At 37.6% G+C, this 20,490-nt stretch overlaps 1 protein-coding gene across 1 annotated transcript in view; it reads right to left on the reverse strand.

Annotated features, from left to right (window-relative positions):
• LOC107742146 (receptor-type tyrosine-protein phosphatase N2-like) overlaps positions 1-20,490 on the reverse strand; it is a 68,583-nt gene that overhangs the window by 24,156 nt on the left and 23,937 nt on the right. Inside the window, exons 3-4 of the mRNA XM_016555045.1 lie at positions 5,969-6,184; positions 488-700 (exon numbers count right to left, since the gene is read on the reverse strand). Coding sequence (XP_016410531.1) covers positions 488-700; positions 5,969-6,184 — 429 coding nt within the window. The remainder of the gene's footprint in view (positions 1-487; positions 701-5,968; positions 6,185-20,490) is intronic.

Genomic DNA, 20,490 nt, shown 5'->3' on the forward strand with positions numbered 1-20,490 from the left:
TAAGGGACATCCATTACAGGAAAACACAATACGCTAAATGAATCAACTCAGTGGCCGTCTTTTGCTCCACTGCTGGATGTATGATAGATTCCCTGCTCGGTAATGAACACAACGCTACCAGGCACCTATCAGTCTTTCCTGTCGAAGCTGTGCTGACATGAATAAAACAAAAGTTGGGGCGGAATTAAAACAATCCATTGTGTCAGAAAAGCCAGTGTCCATGGAGCCCTGCAGTCTCTTTCAGAGCAAAAACAAACCCAAAATCTGAAATAAGTGACTGATGTGAGACAGAGGTGAAGGAAAAACAAAGAAAGAGGGACAGAAGCAGAGGCACGTGTTTGGATATCTATAAAGTGTATTTATGTTCATACTGATTATGACTGCAATGACACAGGCTGTGTATGGAGAGTGTGAGTAGTTTAAGGCATTGTGTTTAATAGTCTCTGTCCTGAGTTCACATAAGCATACAGTACATTAAACTGTTTACCAGTATCATGTGTCCAGTGGAGATGTCCATGTTGGTTTGGGTAGGCTCTTCACTCCAGGAAGATGTGCTGCTGCGGGTGGAGGGACTCTGCATCGGCCCATCACTAAACTGTGAGGACACGCTGTTAATGCGTGACGTGTGCGATGGGTGAAACACCTCTGATCGGTCTCCACGCTCTGATGTCTGCACCGCCATGCGCTGACGACAGAGATCCTATAGAGAAAGTGGACGAACATTAGTCTTATCTGTGAAGACATTATCTGGGGCAAAATAAAATTGTTCTAAAGAGTAAAATGATCAATCACACAAAATACAACATCAAAGCACTGGTTATTATGCTTAGAATATTATAAAAGGTATTTATATAAGAAAATCATATAAATACAAACTGATTCCGCATCAGCATTCTGGATCAAATAAACTCTATTTCGTTTATCTCCACTTTGAATCTCATGATACAGCCCACAACACATTACGTCACTGTCTGCTCTACAAGATGAAATCTATCATCTGCATAAACTCACGACCCACCAGTGGAACAAATAATTACTAGGCTATATGCTATACCAGTCATATTTAAAAACAAGGTTCATAGATAAGGGTTCATCCTCAAAAAGAATACATTTACATATTTAATAAATCATAAGCATGCATATTTGCTTACAATATGACAGTTTATGACTAAATTCTTAATAAAATGCCACCAAGAACATTCTGAATTAGCAATTAATTTACAAAATCAATGGAACTGACTAGAAAATACAGCTAACTCTCTCTCTCAGAACAAAGCCACTGCATTTATCAACCAACTGCAGGGCTCGCAAAATTTCTAAATCGCTGGTAGCCCAAAATCGCTGGTAGCAGACATTCTTCCGATTTTAGTAGCACAAAATGAATTTAAGTAGCCTGAAAAAAAAAGACATCGGCTGATCCTCACTGCAGACAAATCAGCATGATTAAAAACTTGAGTGATCGCTTTTTTTCTTCAAATAACAAGTCAAGAGAGTAGGGGTGCAACGGATCACAAAACCCACGGCTCTGATTATATTGCATTATCATATGAGATTTTGAGTAACAGATCGGGTCATTTTGCAGATGAGCAAAAAAATATGGTTCTTTATTATTTAAATAACAGAATACTTCTTTGATACCACAGCAAAAACTAGTAGCATATAGGGATGTAACGATTCACTCAACTCACGATGCGATGCGATTCACGATACTGATTTCACAATACAATTTTCTCACTATTTTTCTTTTTAACAAAATGAGATTTAAGACAAATTATAAATGAAAAGGTGTCCTTTAATGGTCTGATTTTAGCTTTGTGAATGAGAATCAAATGTCACTCTCTGACAGCAGGTGGCGCTTATGGAACAGCAGGTATTTATAGGCTGCTGCCCCTTTAAGACCGAATGCACGGATCCAATATAATGATGCACTTGAGATTTCTTTCTCCACTGTTTACGTTCATTTAAGACATAACCGACTGTTTTTACGAGAATACTTGCCGAGACAGTTATTTTGAGAAAATTTTTGTGTATGTGTTCATTCAGATGCAAGGATACGCGAAAGAGGAATCAATTCTGTGTACGCGCATTGTTTGAAACGCGGCTCTCTGTGCGTGCTTTGAATGAGTGCACGCAGCTCCGAATGCGCGTGAATGTTTAAAACACTTGAATGTTTAAATCGGCAAGACTTAGAAACACATGCAAAACGATCAACTACGATCCGTTTTACCCCTACAAGCTAGTGACCAACGCAAATCAAGGAAGGAATTTTATATCACTGTTCAAGATAGCCCGTCGGGCAGGGTGGTGAAACATTTTGGTAGCCCGACTGGAAAACACAATAGCCCTGGGACGTCGGGCTAGCGATTTTGCGAGCCCTGAACTGCAAAAAAATTGTGTTTACTGCTATACTCACAAGTCTTTCCTTTGGCCTTAATGACTACATTTTCGTCACATCACTCACATCATTCAGGAATTATAATTCCAAGCTTTTATCTACCATTTGTCACTTCATCCAAATGAAACAAAGCAGCAGACTGAAAGAACAAAAGTTAAAACAAACAGCCCTTTGCTGTTTGCTGGTGATTTTTCAAATCACCTTCCCAAGGATCAGTCATTCTATGAGGATATCAGATGAATGTTCCCATGTACAAGCTGAATTCTCTCACAGATGTGTCATTAGATCCCTGCTAACCTGGCTCTCAACATATAATTGCTGTGGGCAATTATTCATGGAAGAGCACACAGAAAATGTCTGCACTAGATATAGCTGAAATAGGAGAGCTGAGATAATATGTCTGTTAACAGAAAAAATAAATTCGGCTGCAGGACGCTATTGTTTAAGCCAATCAGAAGACGATGGGATGCTCTCTGCCTGTCAGTCATTTTGTCTGTTTGGTTCGGTGAGATCAGGATTGATCTTTGGGGGAGGGGTTTTGAAAAGGGAGGAGGGCAGTCTAAGCCTGTGGCGGAAGATAGTGAAATGGCTAACATCGCTTACAGCACTGTTAACAAAACAATTCTGACTACATGCACTCTATAATGTTTAAAACGATTTACAAGAAATTAAATCCATTCTGAAAAGCTTCAAGCAACTATGCGCATTTTCAGGCAAATAGCATCTAGGTTTTTTGGTATAACACAACAGCATTGTGTAACATTTTAAAGGCATTTTAAAAGCATTAAAAGCTTCACTTTTATTGAGTGAAAAGCCTTCTGCGCATTGTTCCCGATTGTGATTATTTCTCTTTTTCCTTTGGTGAAACAGACAGACAACAGACTTTTTGAAGCAGTTGCAAGTCACAACAATATGACCCCATCTGAGATCAAATGTTCAACAGTTAAAAAGCACCCAGATAAAAAGAGAGAGAGAGAGAGAGCAGAGTGAGGCTGACAGGAGGGTCAGTGAGGGAGTGTGGGGGTTGGAGGTGGAAAGTTTAGTGCGTCTCACTAATGGAGCTCCCCAGTGAGAGAAACCAGGAGGGAAGCTTGTGGGGGCTAAACAGAGGCCACAGAGCTCTAAACCCAGTCACAGACTAGAGGATGGGGTCCACCCTTAACATTAATACCTGAGCTGATGTCCATCATCATGAGTCATTCTGACTTAAAATAAGTAAAACTGCAAAAATATGTGCCAACTTCTAAAGCAGTGCACACTTCCTGATAAAATAATGTTCATGTCAGCCAGCACAAATTAACGCATACATTTGCTTCTCTTATAATCAGTAAACCAATAAGTATCAAAATCATTTAGCATTTGCATTTAATCATTTACCAACCATATTCATCTAAAGTAATTTCCAAAACTGATCAGAAAAAAAACCAGGCTGGAACTGTAAATAAAGTGAAACCCAATGACAGAGAAAAGTGCAAGAACAGTTGAAGATTTGAATGCTCATTGAGGACGTGCTTTTAGATGTTTTTTGAAGGTAGCTAGAGACTTGTCTGTTCAGGAAAAGTTGGGAAGATCATTCCCCCATCAAAGAGTAGTGAAAGCTGTATAAATAAATAAACTAAAAGTAAATGAATGAATGCATGTTCTTGAGCACATTTAACATTAACATTTTTATGCATTTGGTAAATGCTTTTATCTAAAGTGACTTTCAGCGCATTTAAGGTGTACATCATCATGTGTGTTTTCATTAGTGTTGAACCCATCGCTTTGATGTTGCTAGCGCCATGCTGTAGTCTACCAGCCTGCACCTAGTCTCATAAATCAATCTCAAAAATTATTTGATCCTTTAATGTCTAATTCTTAAAAAATTCTTACTTTAACAGCATATTTTTACTTTAAGTAATGTACGTAACTATAACCTTCCTATAATGTCATATGTCTTAAAGGGGTCATATGATGCGATTAAAATTTTTCCTTTCTCTTTGAAGTGATACAAGCTCTTGGTGCATATAGAAGATCTGTAAAGTTGCAAAGACTAAAGTCTCAAATCCAAAGAGATATTCTTTATAAAAGTTAAGAGTCAACCACGCTTACCTAAAACGGCTCGTTCTAACACGCCCCCACGTATTCGTCACGATGTGGGAAGATTTGTCATTTATAAAGAATGCATGGTAACACAAATGGAACTACTTTCCATAATGAAAAATTCCTGGTAGATACTGGATTTTATAAGTATGGTTAGAATGTGACGGATATAAATAGGATCATGAATTGTATTTAAGAAACATCAATAGAATTGAAAAACTACTGTTGGTCTCATAACACTGATCTTTTCCAGATTTTGGAATTAAATTGCAGGCAAGATACAAATTAATGACTTAATTTAAATTGCTTCAAATAGTAACGGTTTAAGCCTGTTCCACGTTTGACTAAATACAAGTAAAAATAAAATTTATAAAAATAACAAAATAAGTCAGAAGAGTAGAAACAAAACCAAAAAGTATCTTTGCTATACTTTATTACAACAGGAAAAAATCTTAGATTAAGAAATGTATCACATAAAAAGGTATTAGCAGAACAAACAAGTGCGAATGTGCGTGAGTGTGTTTGATGAAGGAATAAAAATAAAAGTGTAATAATGTGAGAGGGTGTGTGTGTGTGAATAAGAGAGAGAGAGTAGGTGGGTGGCGATGGTGTGTGTGTTTTGATCTGCTACAGAATCATTGCGGCAGAACTGATTCTAATTGCATGTTTCACTGTAAGAGTCCCTTGTGCACAAGGCTGCATTCATTCCAGCTGCAGCAGTTGGGAAATCCCTTACAACTACACAGTAAGAGCCCTGTCTACGCCTTTAATCTTATTCGCTTAAAAAAATAAAAACCTAAGCAACCTGGCAGATCTAAAGGGCTGAAAGCACTCACAATAAACCACGATACGACAACATTACACACAAATTAAAATCAATACAAGGTAATTAATACCTGAAATGAAAACATTACAAAGGTGTCGAGATATTAACATGTGACAGCACCGTAATATCACCGATTATTTTGCCACACTGAGAGGGCCGACGTTTATGGAAGGGACTTCTCGACAAAGTGTGAGAGGTTTATTAAATATTGAAGGTGGGGGAGGAAGCCAAGCGCTTGCACCCTGCGATCCCGTCTCATTGAGTACAGCTGAGCCCAACACAAAATCAATAAGCCTTCACCGCAAGCCCTCCCTCCAGGAACCGTGAAAGAAAGGTCAGACAACAAACTCATTTCCCTGCTAAAAAGGGCTCTGCCTCAATTAGGATTCATATTAAACACTCGTCGTGCAAGGACATCTGCGCCTGCTCCAATGGGTCACAATTAAGGAAAAGAAGCTCTAAATGAATTTCATTGCCTTTTTGTTAATGAGCTACTATAATTTTGGAACCATTATACACCTGGTGATGATCGGAGGTGATGGGAGGTAAAAATAACCTTGGTTGAGGATATCTGAAAATCAGAGATGCTTACTGTATTCATATGAATCTGCACGGATGAATGTCAGAAAAAACATGATTGTCTGAAATAATCTGCCTGCACCTACCTGATAGGCTGTCGTGGCATCGTGGCCTGTGTAGCTTCCCAAACCAGTGAGCTTTTCCTTCAGCTTATGGTGGGAGCGATAGCGCAAGCAGTACAGAGCCCCTGACATCCCCAGCACCATGACAATAAAAACCATGGAAACCACCACCAGAATCAAAAAGTTGCCTGGCTCCACTTGACTCTGTTTGACCACGGGGATGTGGTTCAGTTTGCCCCTCTGAAATTAGAGCAGAGAAGAGAGAGAAACTCTGATAAACATTGTGAACTGAAAACAAGATCATACAGACACACATTATCTATAAAATATACCAAAGCATTAAGAAGAACAACTGTTTTCAACACTGATAATAATAAGAAATGTTTCTAGAGCAGCAAATCAGCATATTAAAATGATTTCTGAAGGATCATGTGACACTGAAGACTTCAGTAATGACAGGAATCACAGGAATATGTTACATTTAAAATAAATAAAAAAATAAAACAGTTAATTGTAAAAATATTTAAATATTTCAAAATGTAAGATATATATAAGACATATAGAGGATGTATTTTAGATATACGTATATAACTATCACTCAGCTGATCATAGTGTAATGTCCACTTGGTGTTTTCATATAATACTTTAAATAAGGTGGCAAGAAGCTTATATATTGCTTATAATTATTACACACTGATGTAGATACACCTCAAGCCGACACTTGGGAAGTGAAGGCCCGCTCCATCCTTGTCTTGGCAGGTTGAAGCATACCACCACAGAGCAATTAGGGTCGGTCCTCACTGTACCAGCTTGCTGCTAATTAGCCACCAAGTCTTGGGTTTGGTCAGGATGGGGGAATTGGCTCAGACCTCCAAGTTAATAAAATGGGAGAGGGGCTAAGCCGAGGGGGAGTACCTAAAAGTTCCGAGCCCCACTAAAGTTCCACTGTAGAGGGGGTTGTCAGGCTTGTTAGCCCCTCGGGGGGAGGGCTGACAGCCGGGGCTAAGCTGCTGGGGTATTGGTGGTGTATTGTTTCCAAATGCCTTGTGATGCTGAATAGACTGAGGCCTTTAGAATGGGGTTCAGCATTTTTTTAATCTGCCTCTATTCGCATTCAGTGCTATCATACCAACTGACTGATCACAGAACTATAAGGCATGCGAGCAAACGAGATGCCATCCTGCGATTGATTTTTCTGATCGTTATTTTAGAAACGGTGACAATTTTCTGTTTCCTGAATACTCATAATCTACTTCACATTCTTTATTGCAGTATTATTTTTCTTAAAACATAACATTTAGGACTGCTACACCTTGTATAACAATGCAAATTTGAGAAGCACAAAATATTTAAATCAAGCTTTAATTACATATGCCACTCCATTTAATCACAAGCTGAAATCCCCCATACGCTGGCTACACGTTGCTGAAAATATTAGCTTAAATGTGAGGTTTAGTAGTTTCTAAGGATTAGTTTCTACTGTGAGCTTTTGTTGGTGCAGAAATGATTTGCTTTCCACCCCTCAAACGTTGCATGGAGAGTGTGTAGAGAGGAGGGCGCCTTCAGCTGGAATAGAATCCCCCCTCTCTCCTTCCCTCCATCCCTCTATAGGCTTAGTGCTCTCAATCGAATTACATGAAAAGATCTCTAACATGAAAAGCTGGCTCTGAAAAGAAAATTGTGCTTGGCTAAATAATGTCCGCAATTAATTATAACTAAATAGAATACATGCATTTGAGCAAGGGACCGGAAAATGGATCTAAAAATGAGAGAAGATATAAAAGAAAAATAGAAAAATGTTGTCCTGATATAGTCTATTCCCAAGTTAAACTCAGATTACAGTGTATATGAAATTAATGATGACTACGAAAATGAATCCTACAGCATATTTGTATATACATACAAAAATGGTTCTAAATGATTTACACATATTCTTTTGGTGCATTTAAAATTGATATATGTAATTAAAAGCAAAAATAAATAAATAATAATACAAATATGGGGGAAAAACTCAATGTCGCTGAGGAATTATAAGAACAATAATAAGAGAAAGAAATAACCAGTCTATGACATGCCTTCTCTTATTATAAGAGGACAGCAAATATGTAGAAATACAATGCAGACTCTACATGGTATGTTGTGTAGAATTACCTATATCTTTACTCTCAAAAAACAAAAAGAAATCTTTATTGAAGAAAAAAAAATCTGCTGATTATTTCAATTGAAATAATGTGTCAAAACCTCTCACTTCCTACAACACATTTAGTCTTATAGTAGAAAACCCACAAAGACACAGTTTACGTAAAAGCAAAGAAGAAAACTGAAACAAGGGGAAAAAAGAGACAGGAAAAAGGAAAAGGGGAGGGAGAGACAGAATCCTTTATGCTTTTGTTCTTCTGTAGGGAATAAAATTGGACTTGCAAATTTCTGATTTACAGAGTCTACTGACAAAAAAAAGATGTTTGAATAAAGCTTTCTCTCCATAAAAAAAAAAAAAACTAAGGATCTCAGATCCTCATTTGAAGTAGAAATACAAAAAATTCTGTGCATATAAATCTATAAAGTATCTAGAATTCCACATACATTTGTTTCAGTGAAGAAATGTTTTCTTTATTCAAATATATAATAAAAAGTACAAATAAAACAAAACTATTTACTTTTTTATCTAAATAAGAGACGATGATGGGAGGAAATTTTTTTTTTTTTTTAGAAAAATGCATAATATGATAAACATAAATTATACAAAAAATGAAAAGCAAGACATAGCAAACAAGAAGAGGAAAAAAATATGTTACTGGGTGAATGTGTTCCTGGATTATCCTCAGTTTTCAGCTAATGAATCTCTCGACTGAAACTTTACCAAAAATCCTGATAAATGTACATTTTTATAACGAGTGATTAAATAACAACAACATTTGTAAAACAGTGATTCAGTGTCCATATATAATAACACTTCAATCCAGGACTACTGTCCAATCCAAGGTAAAACATAAACTTAACCCCTAACAAAAAGATCAATGTACGGCCAGACATATATCACCGATAGCAATTAACTTTAAGCAATCTGTATGTATGGACTTTTGATTTTTATAAAGGTTTTTTTACCCTCTCTTTTTTCACTCTAAAAAGGATAGAAGATAATCAAAAAGATAAAAAAAAAAAAAAAAAGACAAAACTCTATTGACTCACGACCCATATCAATTACATAACGATCTGCAAACCATCTTAGCCATTAAATCGCACACACTACGCACGAGCTTCTCTCAGCAGAAGCGCTTTAAATGAAAAGCACGATGAAATGTGTCATGCTGGAGCACCGCCATGTAAGTCTTGCAGGACAGTGTCACTCTCATTATTAGTCCAGATGCATCCGGATGCGCAATAAGTTTTAGGTGACGCTTAATGGCGCTTTCAGAGCCTCGTTACATTTATTTACCGACCATTATACATGCGCATCAACAGACAAGTGCACGTCCAATAGATAGTTACCTAGTTCCATTTTCGGACAGTGCGCGAGGGATGCTTTCCAAGATCCTATTCCGCCTTTCTACATCAGATGTCCGACTGGCGACTGCAGCCTCCTTTCGCAATCCCGCTAGCTAAGAAAAGTTTTTAACCTTCCCGTTCGCGTCCACCTCAACAAAAGACCGTCGCGGTTCGAAGACTTTTTTTAACAGAAACGGAGAAAAAAAGGAGTTTGAAAGAAAAAGACCGAGGCAGAGCGGGAGAAAAAAGGCGAGCTAAATCGTCCGGCACATTTCCCAAAGACTTATAAGAAGCTGCAGTGGGTTGTCTGGTCCTTTGAATGATCATGTGCGACTGAAAAGCCAGGGTTTTTTTTCTCGGAGCCCCTCCTTATATTCAGTTAGACTCGAGTCGCTGTCTGTAGCACATGTCACATCCACTGGTTGCTATAGCGATGCCTCCACATGTTGCCCACAGCGCGCGGGGCGCTAATCAGCGCACTCGGGGTACAGGGCCAGCTTGAATGGACGGAGAGCTTGTCACTCATTTGTTCAACTATTCGGGATTTCTGTGCCTGCTGAATCGCTCGCGCTTGAATTTCCCCCAAGCTTTCTCCCACGTCTTTAACCCGTTACATTGCAATCAGAACTAACTAATGTTGCAACGCCTACTGCCAACTAGTCTGTACGAGCAAGACAGCGAAGGACTCTTCACTCACCACTGCCTATATCGACCCGACGTTTTACGATTGACTTCAAAGAATATAAATCAAATACTATTTAATCATTGTCTTGCATATTACCTTATTTTTTTAATATAGCACACATGACTAGTATTACACATAGACTACTTAGGCTAGATACTAAATATGTAGCATGCACAAATCTATTATGTGTTTATTGCCAGAGGAGGAGTTTGGTTTCTTTCAAGTTTTTTTCCTCCTTCACCTAAACATCTAATAGAGATTTATTTTCTTTCCTTAGTCGGATTTGGGCTCAGGGGGGTATTATAATAACAAAAATAAAGCATTAAATAATACAATAAAATACTAATAAACGATGCACAAAAGTACAGTTTAAAAAACTGTTTTATGATAGACAAAATACACTGTAAAAATTGTTAAAGATGTTAAAGAGCTATTTCTACCTAATCTGGCCTTTAAAATTAGTTTTTTTTTTTGGGTGTAACCTAATATATTAGGGTTGATTCAGCAATGCTAAATAACATTTTTTATTTGAATCAATGAATTTAGATGTTACCAGATAAAGCACATTTTTTAGGATACCATTTTCATTCATTGTAGGGCAAGGAAACACTTTATAGTCAGTGAGATGAAGCCCATGCAGTGAAGTGACTAAATCAGCAAAAAAATAGAACTTATTTTGTTCTTTATAAAAATTACAATTTTGGGGGACTATTGTGAGGTTTGAGGAGGGCAACAGCTGCAGCGAGCAGAGAGGGATTACCAAGTCTAACGAAGAGAATAGAGAGAGGGAAAAGAGAGGAGGGGGAGGCTTGTTTGAGTGTTTGTGTGTGTGCGAGAGAAAGAGAAAGCAATGCAAGCGCTCAGAGAGGGAGAGTGTGTAAGAGCTATACAACATGTGCCCGTGAGGTGTAAGTAGCTGTATTTATGTGTGTGTGTGTGTGTGGGTTGGAGGAACTGGGGGTGGGGTCCCGTCAAATGCAGATGACGAGTCTGCGAAAGGGTCTTCAGTTTATCTGGTTTCAGCTGCACACCTCCCTCCGTTGTCCCCTGTTACCCCTCTTTGTCCCACAGCGTGACAGCTGGAGTTGGCAGAAATGAGAGAGGAACAAATAAAGTGGTTCACCCGTTCCAGAATCTCGAGATCAGATATACACACCTCAGCATGAGCACTGGCCAGACATACTTCCACCTTTAACCTCACCTCGCTTTATTTTATTTTCTTGCTGCAAGAATCTGGGCATGCTGTAGTGAATGACTTCTATAAAATATGATCTTTGACATGGACAAACTGCACAGAAGCCCAAAACCACAGGATGCTCAGATAACCACACTGAGCACATAACATTTATTACATAATTTTTTCTCTCTATCCACTTTATGACCATATGCCTATTTTGTCTATACGTTTGTGTGATAAATTCCTGCAAGAATGGTACATCTGTGTCCTAATATGCATTGAATCATTATTTCACAGCTTTAAGCAATGATGCATCAACCATTTGTGCAATTTTCTAGAGAACAAAATCTGGATGACTAAAAACCTCACTGCCATCTCTCAAAGCACACACACATACAGACAACTGTTCAAGGAATGATATGTGAAATTATAGACATTTAACGTCACCAAAAATGCAATATAATTTTTCAACAAGGACTTTAACACTAACTTGTAACTAAACCTAGAGCTGCAGTGCCACTCAGCATTATATAGAGACAGCTCTGCATGTCTTCAGGCTGTAAAGAGTCCTGTGGTGACTGACAAACAATAGTACCATCACTTGATGTACTCATTTAGCTGTACTGATCAATCTAAATCACAGACTGCAGAAGGAGGGAGTGATGTTAAACAAGCATCTGCATAGAGGGTGAAGTCAGGCTGCCTAAACTGTGCCTCCAACCATACCCACAGCACCATCTGTCAGTGTCTCTCCTCAGGTATGACCCTCAGTCTCAAATGTAGATACTTGAACAGTGTATAGTGAATGTAGGCTTCACATAGGTGGTCATTTCAGAGTTGGAAGTGTATTTGCAAGACTGCTTATTTTAATTGGTTGTGGCAAATTGTCTGATGCTTAAAGGTGTCACGGTTGTAGATTGCTCTACAAAAATACCTTAATTAGGATATTCTGTTGATATTTGTTCTGTTCTGCTCATCTTTCCGGTTAAAATGTGTCATTCTCCATGCTTCTCTCCTTGTGCTTTTTCTTTGTTTAATGCATCTAACAATCAAACCCATTAACTTGTCTAACCCGTCTAATACTACACAGCAAAAATGTGACAGAACTATTTATTTCTCAACAGGGTAATTGATTTTTGATGTTGCTTGAAAGAATGTTACAGCTTAATTTAGTGTTAGGTGCAAAAAACGGAAAGTAAATATTGTACACTCCTGATATCTATCCTTACCAAGGTTTGTGCATTTTATTAATTCACAAAAGTAAGACAAAGAGCAACATGCTATTGTTTAATGGAGCTGGCTAGTCCAAGCAGGTCTCATGAGGAGTCATAATTTGAAAAAGATGGTGAAATCATATTAAAAGTATACAACCCAAATCTAAACTTAACCATCAGTTTTATAGGAAAACCAACTATTAAAGTCATACCTTTCATACGACCCAATTTGTTTGATATCATAAGATTTTGCCATTCTGTATTAAGTTGCCACGAAAGTGTTGACTGTGATGGTATAAAGGTGCGGTCACATTAACAACATTTTGTGGAACAGCAAATGTGCAGTTTAGGCTGTTTTTAATGACTTGGCACAAAGCGGTAACATTTGTCAAATAGATCTTTTTACAGTGTTACCAGGCAATACTATGTAAGTCAGACTTTTAAGGATTGTCAATTGTTTCATCACTGAAATCATGTCCAAATATAACTTAGTAAGATGTATGTGTATATTGTGTAAAACAGCACAAACATCACCAATATTTGTTTGATGTCCTACTCTCCATATTCTCAATTTCAACCACGGAAAAATTCACCCGAACAACAGTAAATGTGAGTGCACCTTAAGAAGGAAAAGTAGCCTAATCAAATAATTATTTGACTCAGCATTCCTATATGAAATATCGAAGAAAAAAAAAGAATTTGCTTAATAAATATCCTGTCTGTCAGAGCATTTAAACACTTTGCATTTTTGGCTAGTTTTAGAACATGAATCCACTTCACCGCTGATGAGCCAACATCAGGATGTCGTGTGACATTTTCAGGGCATTTTGGAGTGAATTAACTTTACATTTGCTTCATGGATGAAAGAGATCTGGTGGAGGGGAGAAGATGGGGAAAAAAACAACCCATCTCTAATCCATGCTGAACACCATTGCACTAATTGGCGAGCGCTAACATTTGGCTTGCTATGTCTCATACATATATAAGGCTTAAAGGACTAATTTAGGGAGAGATATGTGTCGGCCATGTCGCTGCAGTCTTTGCCGTAGATTAGCTTGTTAAAATAAGCTCCCTCATTGTCTGAATCTAGGCTAGAGCTAGACCCATGCCAGGCGGTTCAAAGCTATGAACAAGCTAGCGATCAAGGTAAATGCTACGCTAGTCATCTTGTGTATACGGACTCAGCATGATCAAAACCCAACAACACACACAGCTGACTTAGCTACAAAATAACATTGAAAAGCAAACCAATAAAGAAAATCAAACCATGAGGCGACACAGTTACTAAGAATAAAACTTCATGGAATATGGTGAGTAGGATATGTCAAAGGAATATCAGCGCTGCCTGTGCTGTTTAACACTAAATACATATTGTTGAAACAGACACATGATTTCAGTGAAGAAACAATTAACAATCCTTAAAAATCTTAGACTGACGTGATATCAACTGGCACCACTGTGAAAACATCTATTCAACAAATTTTACTACTTTGTGCCGTGTCATAAAAAAACTCTCTAAGCTGCACAATTACTGTTCCACACTCCTGCCGATCTGGTGAAAATTGCTGACTCACGGTTCAGTCCACCTTACTCGAAGCTGCTGGGGCCAGGGCCAACAATTAAAATATTCCCTTAATGCCCATATCAATACTTCTGATAGGCTCCCTTTAAAGTTTAAGAGTAATGGATTTCATTAGGAACATTGTACTCTCAGAGCCTTCAGCCATAGTTGTTATGTTGAACTCTATTAGCAGTTTTTGCTTTTTAAAGGACATGCTTGGAAGCCACTTTGAAATGAGATATGATTAAATGTAATGATGAAATTGCCGCACATTTTGGCATTTCAAACATCAGATGGAAGGTTATGATGAATCTGCTCAAATGTACAAACATGTAATCAATTTTGTGTTATTTGTTATTGCTTCTTTTTTGCCTTACTTTTCAGTTGTGCCTTAATCTCACGGTTACTAATGTGTTAGTGAGGTTAAAAGGTTTATATTCGTCATTATAGTTCAAAAAAGAAAACAATTATAATCTGTCCCCTAAGAAGAATCTTACAGATTATGTATTTGGAGCACGGAAATCCCTTCAGTTTAAAACACCCCCGCACAGAGTGTAAGGTGCCACACTCTCTGATTTGTGCCCTACTTTTAACTGCATTTAAAACACAATCTGTAATTGATAAACACCACTTTAAACTTAAGTATTACTTTTGAGGGTAAAGAGAAAGCCACGTTTTAAAAACCTTGCACAGAATCAGAGAAGCCTTTTGCTGAAGGTGTCTTGCCTCCACTAAGAGTCTGTCAGATGCAGTAATTATAGACTGCTGCTCCACCACTGCCTCTCAAACCTCAAAAGACCAATGACCCAAGTACTGTGATCTACCTGCTGAAGAACTTGGACTTTTCACAGAACTTATTTCTTACTGCCATTATGTTGCCATAGATGAAATGTCTTCGCTTTATGGGTCACGTCCTGCAGTTACGTTAAAAGCAATCGCTGAAAGTCTAAAACTGTAAAAAGAAAGATTACTGTGATGTCATTGCTGATAAGTCAAGAGATGTGAGTGGTTAGTGGCTACGACCCATAATACATCCATGCCCACAAGGAAATTATAGAATGAAAAAAAAAAAAAACATATTGCCCTGAAGAACTACTTAGCTCACACAGGTATATACTATAGTACTGACTCATTTTACATCTGTATAAAGCTGTATTATTTGCACATAGGGACAGCAGATGAAAATGAGCAATTGCCTAAATCTGGCGCATTTACATCAGTGTGATGCTTTATAAATATATTTTGTCCTTGACAAATAAATAAATAACATGGAATAAAAAAAAAACGAGACACTGGAGTTTGAGTCATATTTGCAAAATTGCAACATGGCCAAAAGTATGTATGTATAAAGTACATCTTGTAAATAACAGGTTTGGCTATTCCAGTAATTCCACTGAAAACAAATCTTAATGCACATATACAGTGTTGTGAAAAAATGTTTGCTCCCATCTTGATTTCCTCTGTTTATATGTATATCTCATACTAATTTTTTTTCAGAAATTAAAACAAAATCAAACATAAAACAAAGCAAACACAAAATGCAGTTTTAAGTGATAACATTTATTGAAGCATAAAAGGTCATTAATACCAACTGCCCCCCCCCCACAAAACAATGCTATAGTCAGTTATTCTACTTTGAAATGTGCATTCAGTGTCGGAATGGACAACACTGAAGGAACTGTAGACCTCTCTTGCATCAATGAAAGAGTGGCAAAGCAAAAACCACTGGTAAGGCTGGTCTGAATTTTGCCAAGATACACCTTGATCCTCAAACCTTTTGTCTACTGTTTTGTCAGCTGATGAACTGAAAGAGGAAATGTTTGGAAGATAGGGGTCCCGTTACATCTGATATAAACCAAAGACTAAATTCCACAAAAGAAGTGTGCTGGTATGGGGGTGCATTGCTGCTTCAGGACCTAGGAAACTTGCAGTAACTGAGGGAAACATGAATTCTGCTCTCTACCAGGAAATCCTTAAGGAGGATGTCCAGTCTTTAGTTTGTATGTTGAAGCTCAAGCGCAACTGGATTATGAAAGCATAAGAGAAAGTCCACCTCTGAATGGCTTGAATTTAGCAAAATTAAAGTTTGAAGTAGCCTAGTCAAAGTCCTGACTTGAACCCTATTGAGATGCTGTGGAAGGATTAGTGGAATTAGTTTTTCACTTGATAAATTAGATTTTTTTTAGCTTCAATAAATAAAATAAATAAAAACTATACGTTTGACCAGGTTGCCTTTGTTTTATGTTGTATTTTGCCTAAAGATCTGACATTATTTCATATGAAATACACACAACAACAGCAACAAAAAACATCAGTAGGCATTCTACTATATCAATAAACTTTTCTAAGTGTGTGTTCTATATCTTGCTATCCTATTATTCCACTTCCACATAGAAACCACCAGTCAATCTATTAGATCTCAATGGTCAATCATCTCCTGAAGCAGAATCCTAAAACGACCTGCAAAGAATTTACAGATCCCAAGATCTCTCCATCTAAAAACTATATAGCAACAGCTACTCTGTAATAAACTAGGAGCTTGTGTGGGAGCAGAGCTTATATCTACAGGTGCAATATATTAAACATATATTAATTCATAAAACATATATTAAACAGCATTAGAAAGAGTTGGGTAATGTTTTTGAGACAGTCCATGATGTTTTCTAGAATCATCCGAGCTCAGTAGACTGAGGCTTCCGAGACAGCTTCCATTGTTACACCATCACCGCAGACATCATTACTCACCATCCATACATCAGTATCAGATCTGACACCTTGTTCCTGTATGCAGTCTCTGCTGATTAGGACTCTCATTCACACATGACATCTTGCTTTTCCCCTGATCTGGTAATGGACATTTTTAAAAGCAGCCTGTGACTATAAAGAAAGACAGTGAGGGTTTGAAAATAGCGAAGAGCTATCAGGTCATCTTTTGCACATACGCCAGTTGACTGGAAACTAAAGAAAACAGTCAGAAACACCTCTAGCAGGCAAACTGTTGTGCAACCTGATGTGGGGAACTTTTACATTCAAGACATGTAGCAGATGCTCTTATCCAGAGCAACTCACAAAAAAGCTTTAGCATCGCATGAGACTGTTGTGATCAACAGATGGCATGCATGTAAATTTGGAAAAGGAAGAAATGATGGCTATGATTTTCATTAGGATACAGCTAGGAAACACTATTTTATAGATTATATTATCCACATACTCTTTCATGAATCCTTAATGAATGCTTAAACACACTTTAATCAGAAGTTGTGGATCATTGCTCCACTTCTGTTAACAGGTTTTGTACAATATTATGTGTGAATGCCTCTTTAATGTGGCAGTGTTTAAAGTTCAGCATCATACTTAAAACACCCGCCAGATGCAATTTTTTCTTGCTTTCTGATGATGCTTGTAAAACTCCTTAATAGTAGCTTTACTGCGATGTCAATGTATACAGAATATTGAATGCATGAAAAATTATTTTATATATGACAATTTCTGGCCATCCTATCTGCTAGAATGTCTGTCCATCCACACATTTACACACGTTTTAAAAGTGCCAATTCCTAATACAAAAAAAAACCAAACAACAACAACAAAAAAGTTATAAAGTAATACAAATATTACTGGAGCATGTTTTACAAGAAAATACTATTTCAGTTTTTCTAGTTCAAAATTTCACATTTAAGTAATTTCACATTTATGTGTTACTTGCCATTTCTTTGTAATTAATTGTGGAATTTATATTTAATATTTATTAATATAAATATTTATATTTCGAAGTGAAAATTGATTCTACACCAATTTTTTTTTCAGAGCACAGTGATCGTTACTGGTAATTCATCAGTTTTAAAGTCAAAAGATTTCAAAGCCTTTGCTTGCTTTGTATCCAAATTTCAAACAAGTCTGTGGATTTCTTAAAAAAATGTCTCCATGTGCAGCTGCAGCTTTACATAATTCTAAAATTCGCATAAAATGTCTAATAAAATATCAGACATCAGAAAAATCTTTCTGATCTTTCTGGTGTACATGACATATATTTTATACACACACACACACACACACATTTTTGATTTACTATGTTAGTGAGGATATTGCATAGACTTCCACTGATTTTATGCCAGGTTAATGATATTTTCTATCAGCTAACCCAACCCCTAAACCTACCCCCCACAGAAACATTGAGAACACTAGATTTAAATAAAAATACAAGGTACAATAAAAGTGAGGACATTTGGTCCTCACAAGTATAAAGTATACACACACACACACACACAGATATATATATATATATATATATATATTCAGTTTTTATTTTATCTTTTGAACTACATGTAATTTGAAATAGCTTATTCAGGCCAGTACTAAATAAAGAACATGCAATTTTTATGATCCCTCTAAAAAATTCCTCATTTATAATTTGAATAATTAGTAAATTGTGACATTTACAATAGGTCGTATTTAATTGTTAAATGTGCTATTCCTGACGCATACATTCAGAAAATGTCATCTGACAAAACATGCTTTAAAAGAGCTGGTGCTGCATATATGCAGAGCTCTGTGTGCATTTTCAGACAGTCTATGTATTTGCAGAGTTTTGACTCTGGTTTAGACCAATAATCCTGCCACAGCCTCCACTAAAACCTCAAGTCCATTTCTAAAGACCGCAAACACTCATTATACACATTTAGATTTGACAGATACATGCCACGAAAACAATACAGCAAAGGAGAGCTACAGAAACACCAATAACAACAATGGCTGCTGATGTCACACAGCTGACACATGCTCTGAATTCTCCCAAAATGTTTACCTCATTTGTCATTTCATTTGTTTCCCCGGCCCACCGCTTCGCTCAACCACAGACTTACAAAGCACACATTACTGACTGCAAGAGAGGTCAGTCATTAAGGAAAGAGGGTCCAAGTGCCATTGCACAGAAGAAAGACAAAAAAGAGAAGAAAAAAGACAACATAATGGTCACATAAATTCTCATTAGCATTTGCATTACTACAGCGCAACCAGTGGGAGAAGACGTTTCCCTCGGCCTAGTCATTGCCATGACAACATGACTGAAACACAGCTTGACGACTATCCTCTACATGCGTTGCCTGTCTATCTATCTACATGCAACTGAGTTTCTTGGGAAGTGGGGCTGTAAGTTGGACAAATACATTGCCTTCTCTGTCTATTTTTCCTTTTCCCCTTGTGTCTGAAGAGTAAGAGACAGTCAAGAGCATGGAACAGAGCCAGGCCAGTTTGATCCATCGCCTCACAATTCCTCCTGACAGGCCAACACTGAGACCTGACTCGGTGCCAATCACTCTGATTTCAACGCTTAATTACTGCTAATCTAACACAGTGTCACAACTGCTAATGATGCTATGGAGCCTGGGCTTCTCCCTCAGTTCACTCCCAAGGACTTCGACCAGAGCTAACGGTGTCTTAAGTTCACATGAAAGCTGTTCTCTCTTTGCCTAGAGGCAAAAGACCGAGCACAACTCAAGCTCTGGTGAATGTGTAATGAAGCCCATGCCTATGCGTGTATGTTGGCATGAATTGCTATGAGGAACAGTCTGGCTATATTTTTCCTCTGCTTAGTTCTACCACCAGACACATCATTAGAGCAGTCAGATAGTCAGCAGGTGTTGGTTATGGTGGTTTACAGCACATTAACCATAGCTAAACTGTACTGAAACAAAATTCTACACAGTTTCAAAAGATTCACAGGATATCAAGCAAAATATATGTATATAAGAGCATGCACTGAGCAGACACCACACACAATCAGCGTCATATTCGAATTGCGCACATTATTACTTCATTACTTTTAATGATCAGCTCATGTTGAGGCGGTTTAAAAGCCCTGATTATTTTGCAGTGTTTCCACAATGTGCATTTGTATTAGCACCTCATTTAAGCTGAATAACCTTTATGAAAGACATGCTGTGTAGAAAAACAGCGTCAATCATATGCAAAAGCATGAATGGGGCAGACATGCATTAAAGGGGTCATGAACTGAGAAATCAAAATTCCCTTAATCTTTTGACATATAAGAGGTCATTGTACATCCTGTAAATTTCAGAACTCAAAACTTTCTCTTTAGTATAAAAACAGCTTATATTGAAGCCAATCTGCCAAAACGACAGCTTATGGAATGTGCCGCTCTATGACGTAATAGTGTGGCTAAACCCTGCCTTCGCAGAAGAAGATCAACTTCTATATCCCTGCCTGTTTAGCCCCACCCACCGATTCGCACATGTAGTAGATGAATAACGAGAGAGGCAAACGCAGGTCTACACAGAAACCAAACGATAAAGATGCTCTGAAGACAACAAGATGCTGTGCAGTGCCAAGTTGTGGAAAAACAGTCTTTGCGTTGCCTTCCTTCTGATCCCAACATTAGGAAAGAGTGAAGGAACCTTATTTTTA

This window comes from Sinocyclocheilus rhinocerous, unplaced genomic scaffold, assembly GCF_001515625.1.
Source record: "Sinocyclocheilus rhinocerous isolate Xijiao unplaced genomic scaffold, SAMN03320098_v1.1 scaffold256, whole genome shotgun sequence".
Taxonomy (NCBI): Eukaryota; Metazoa; Chordata; class Actinopteri; order Cypriniformes; family Cyprinidae; genus Sinocyclocheilus; species Sinocyclocheilus rhinocerous.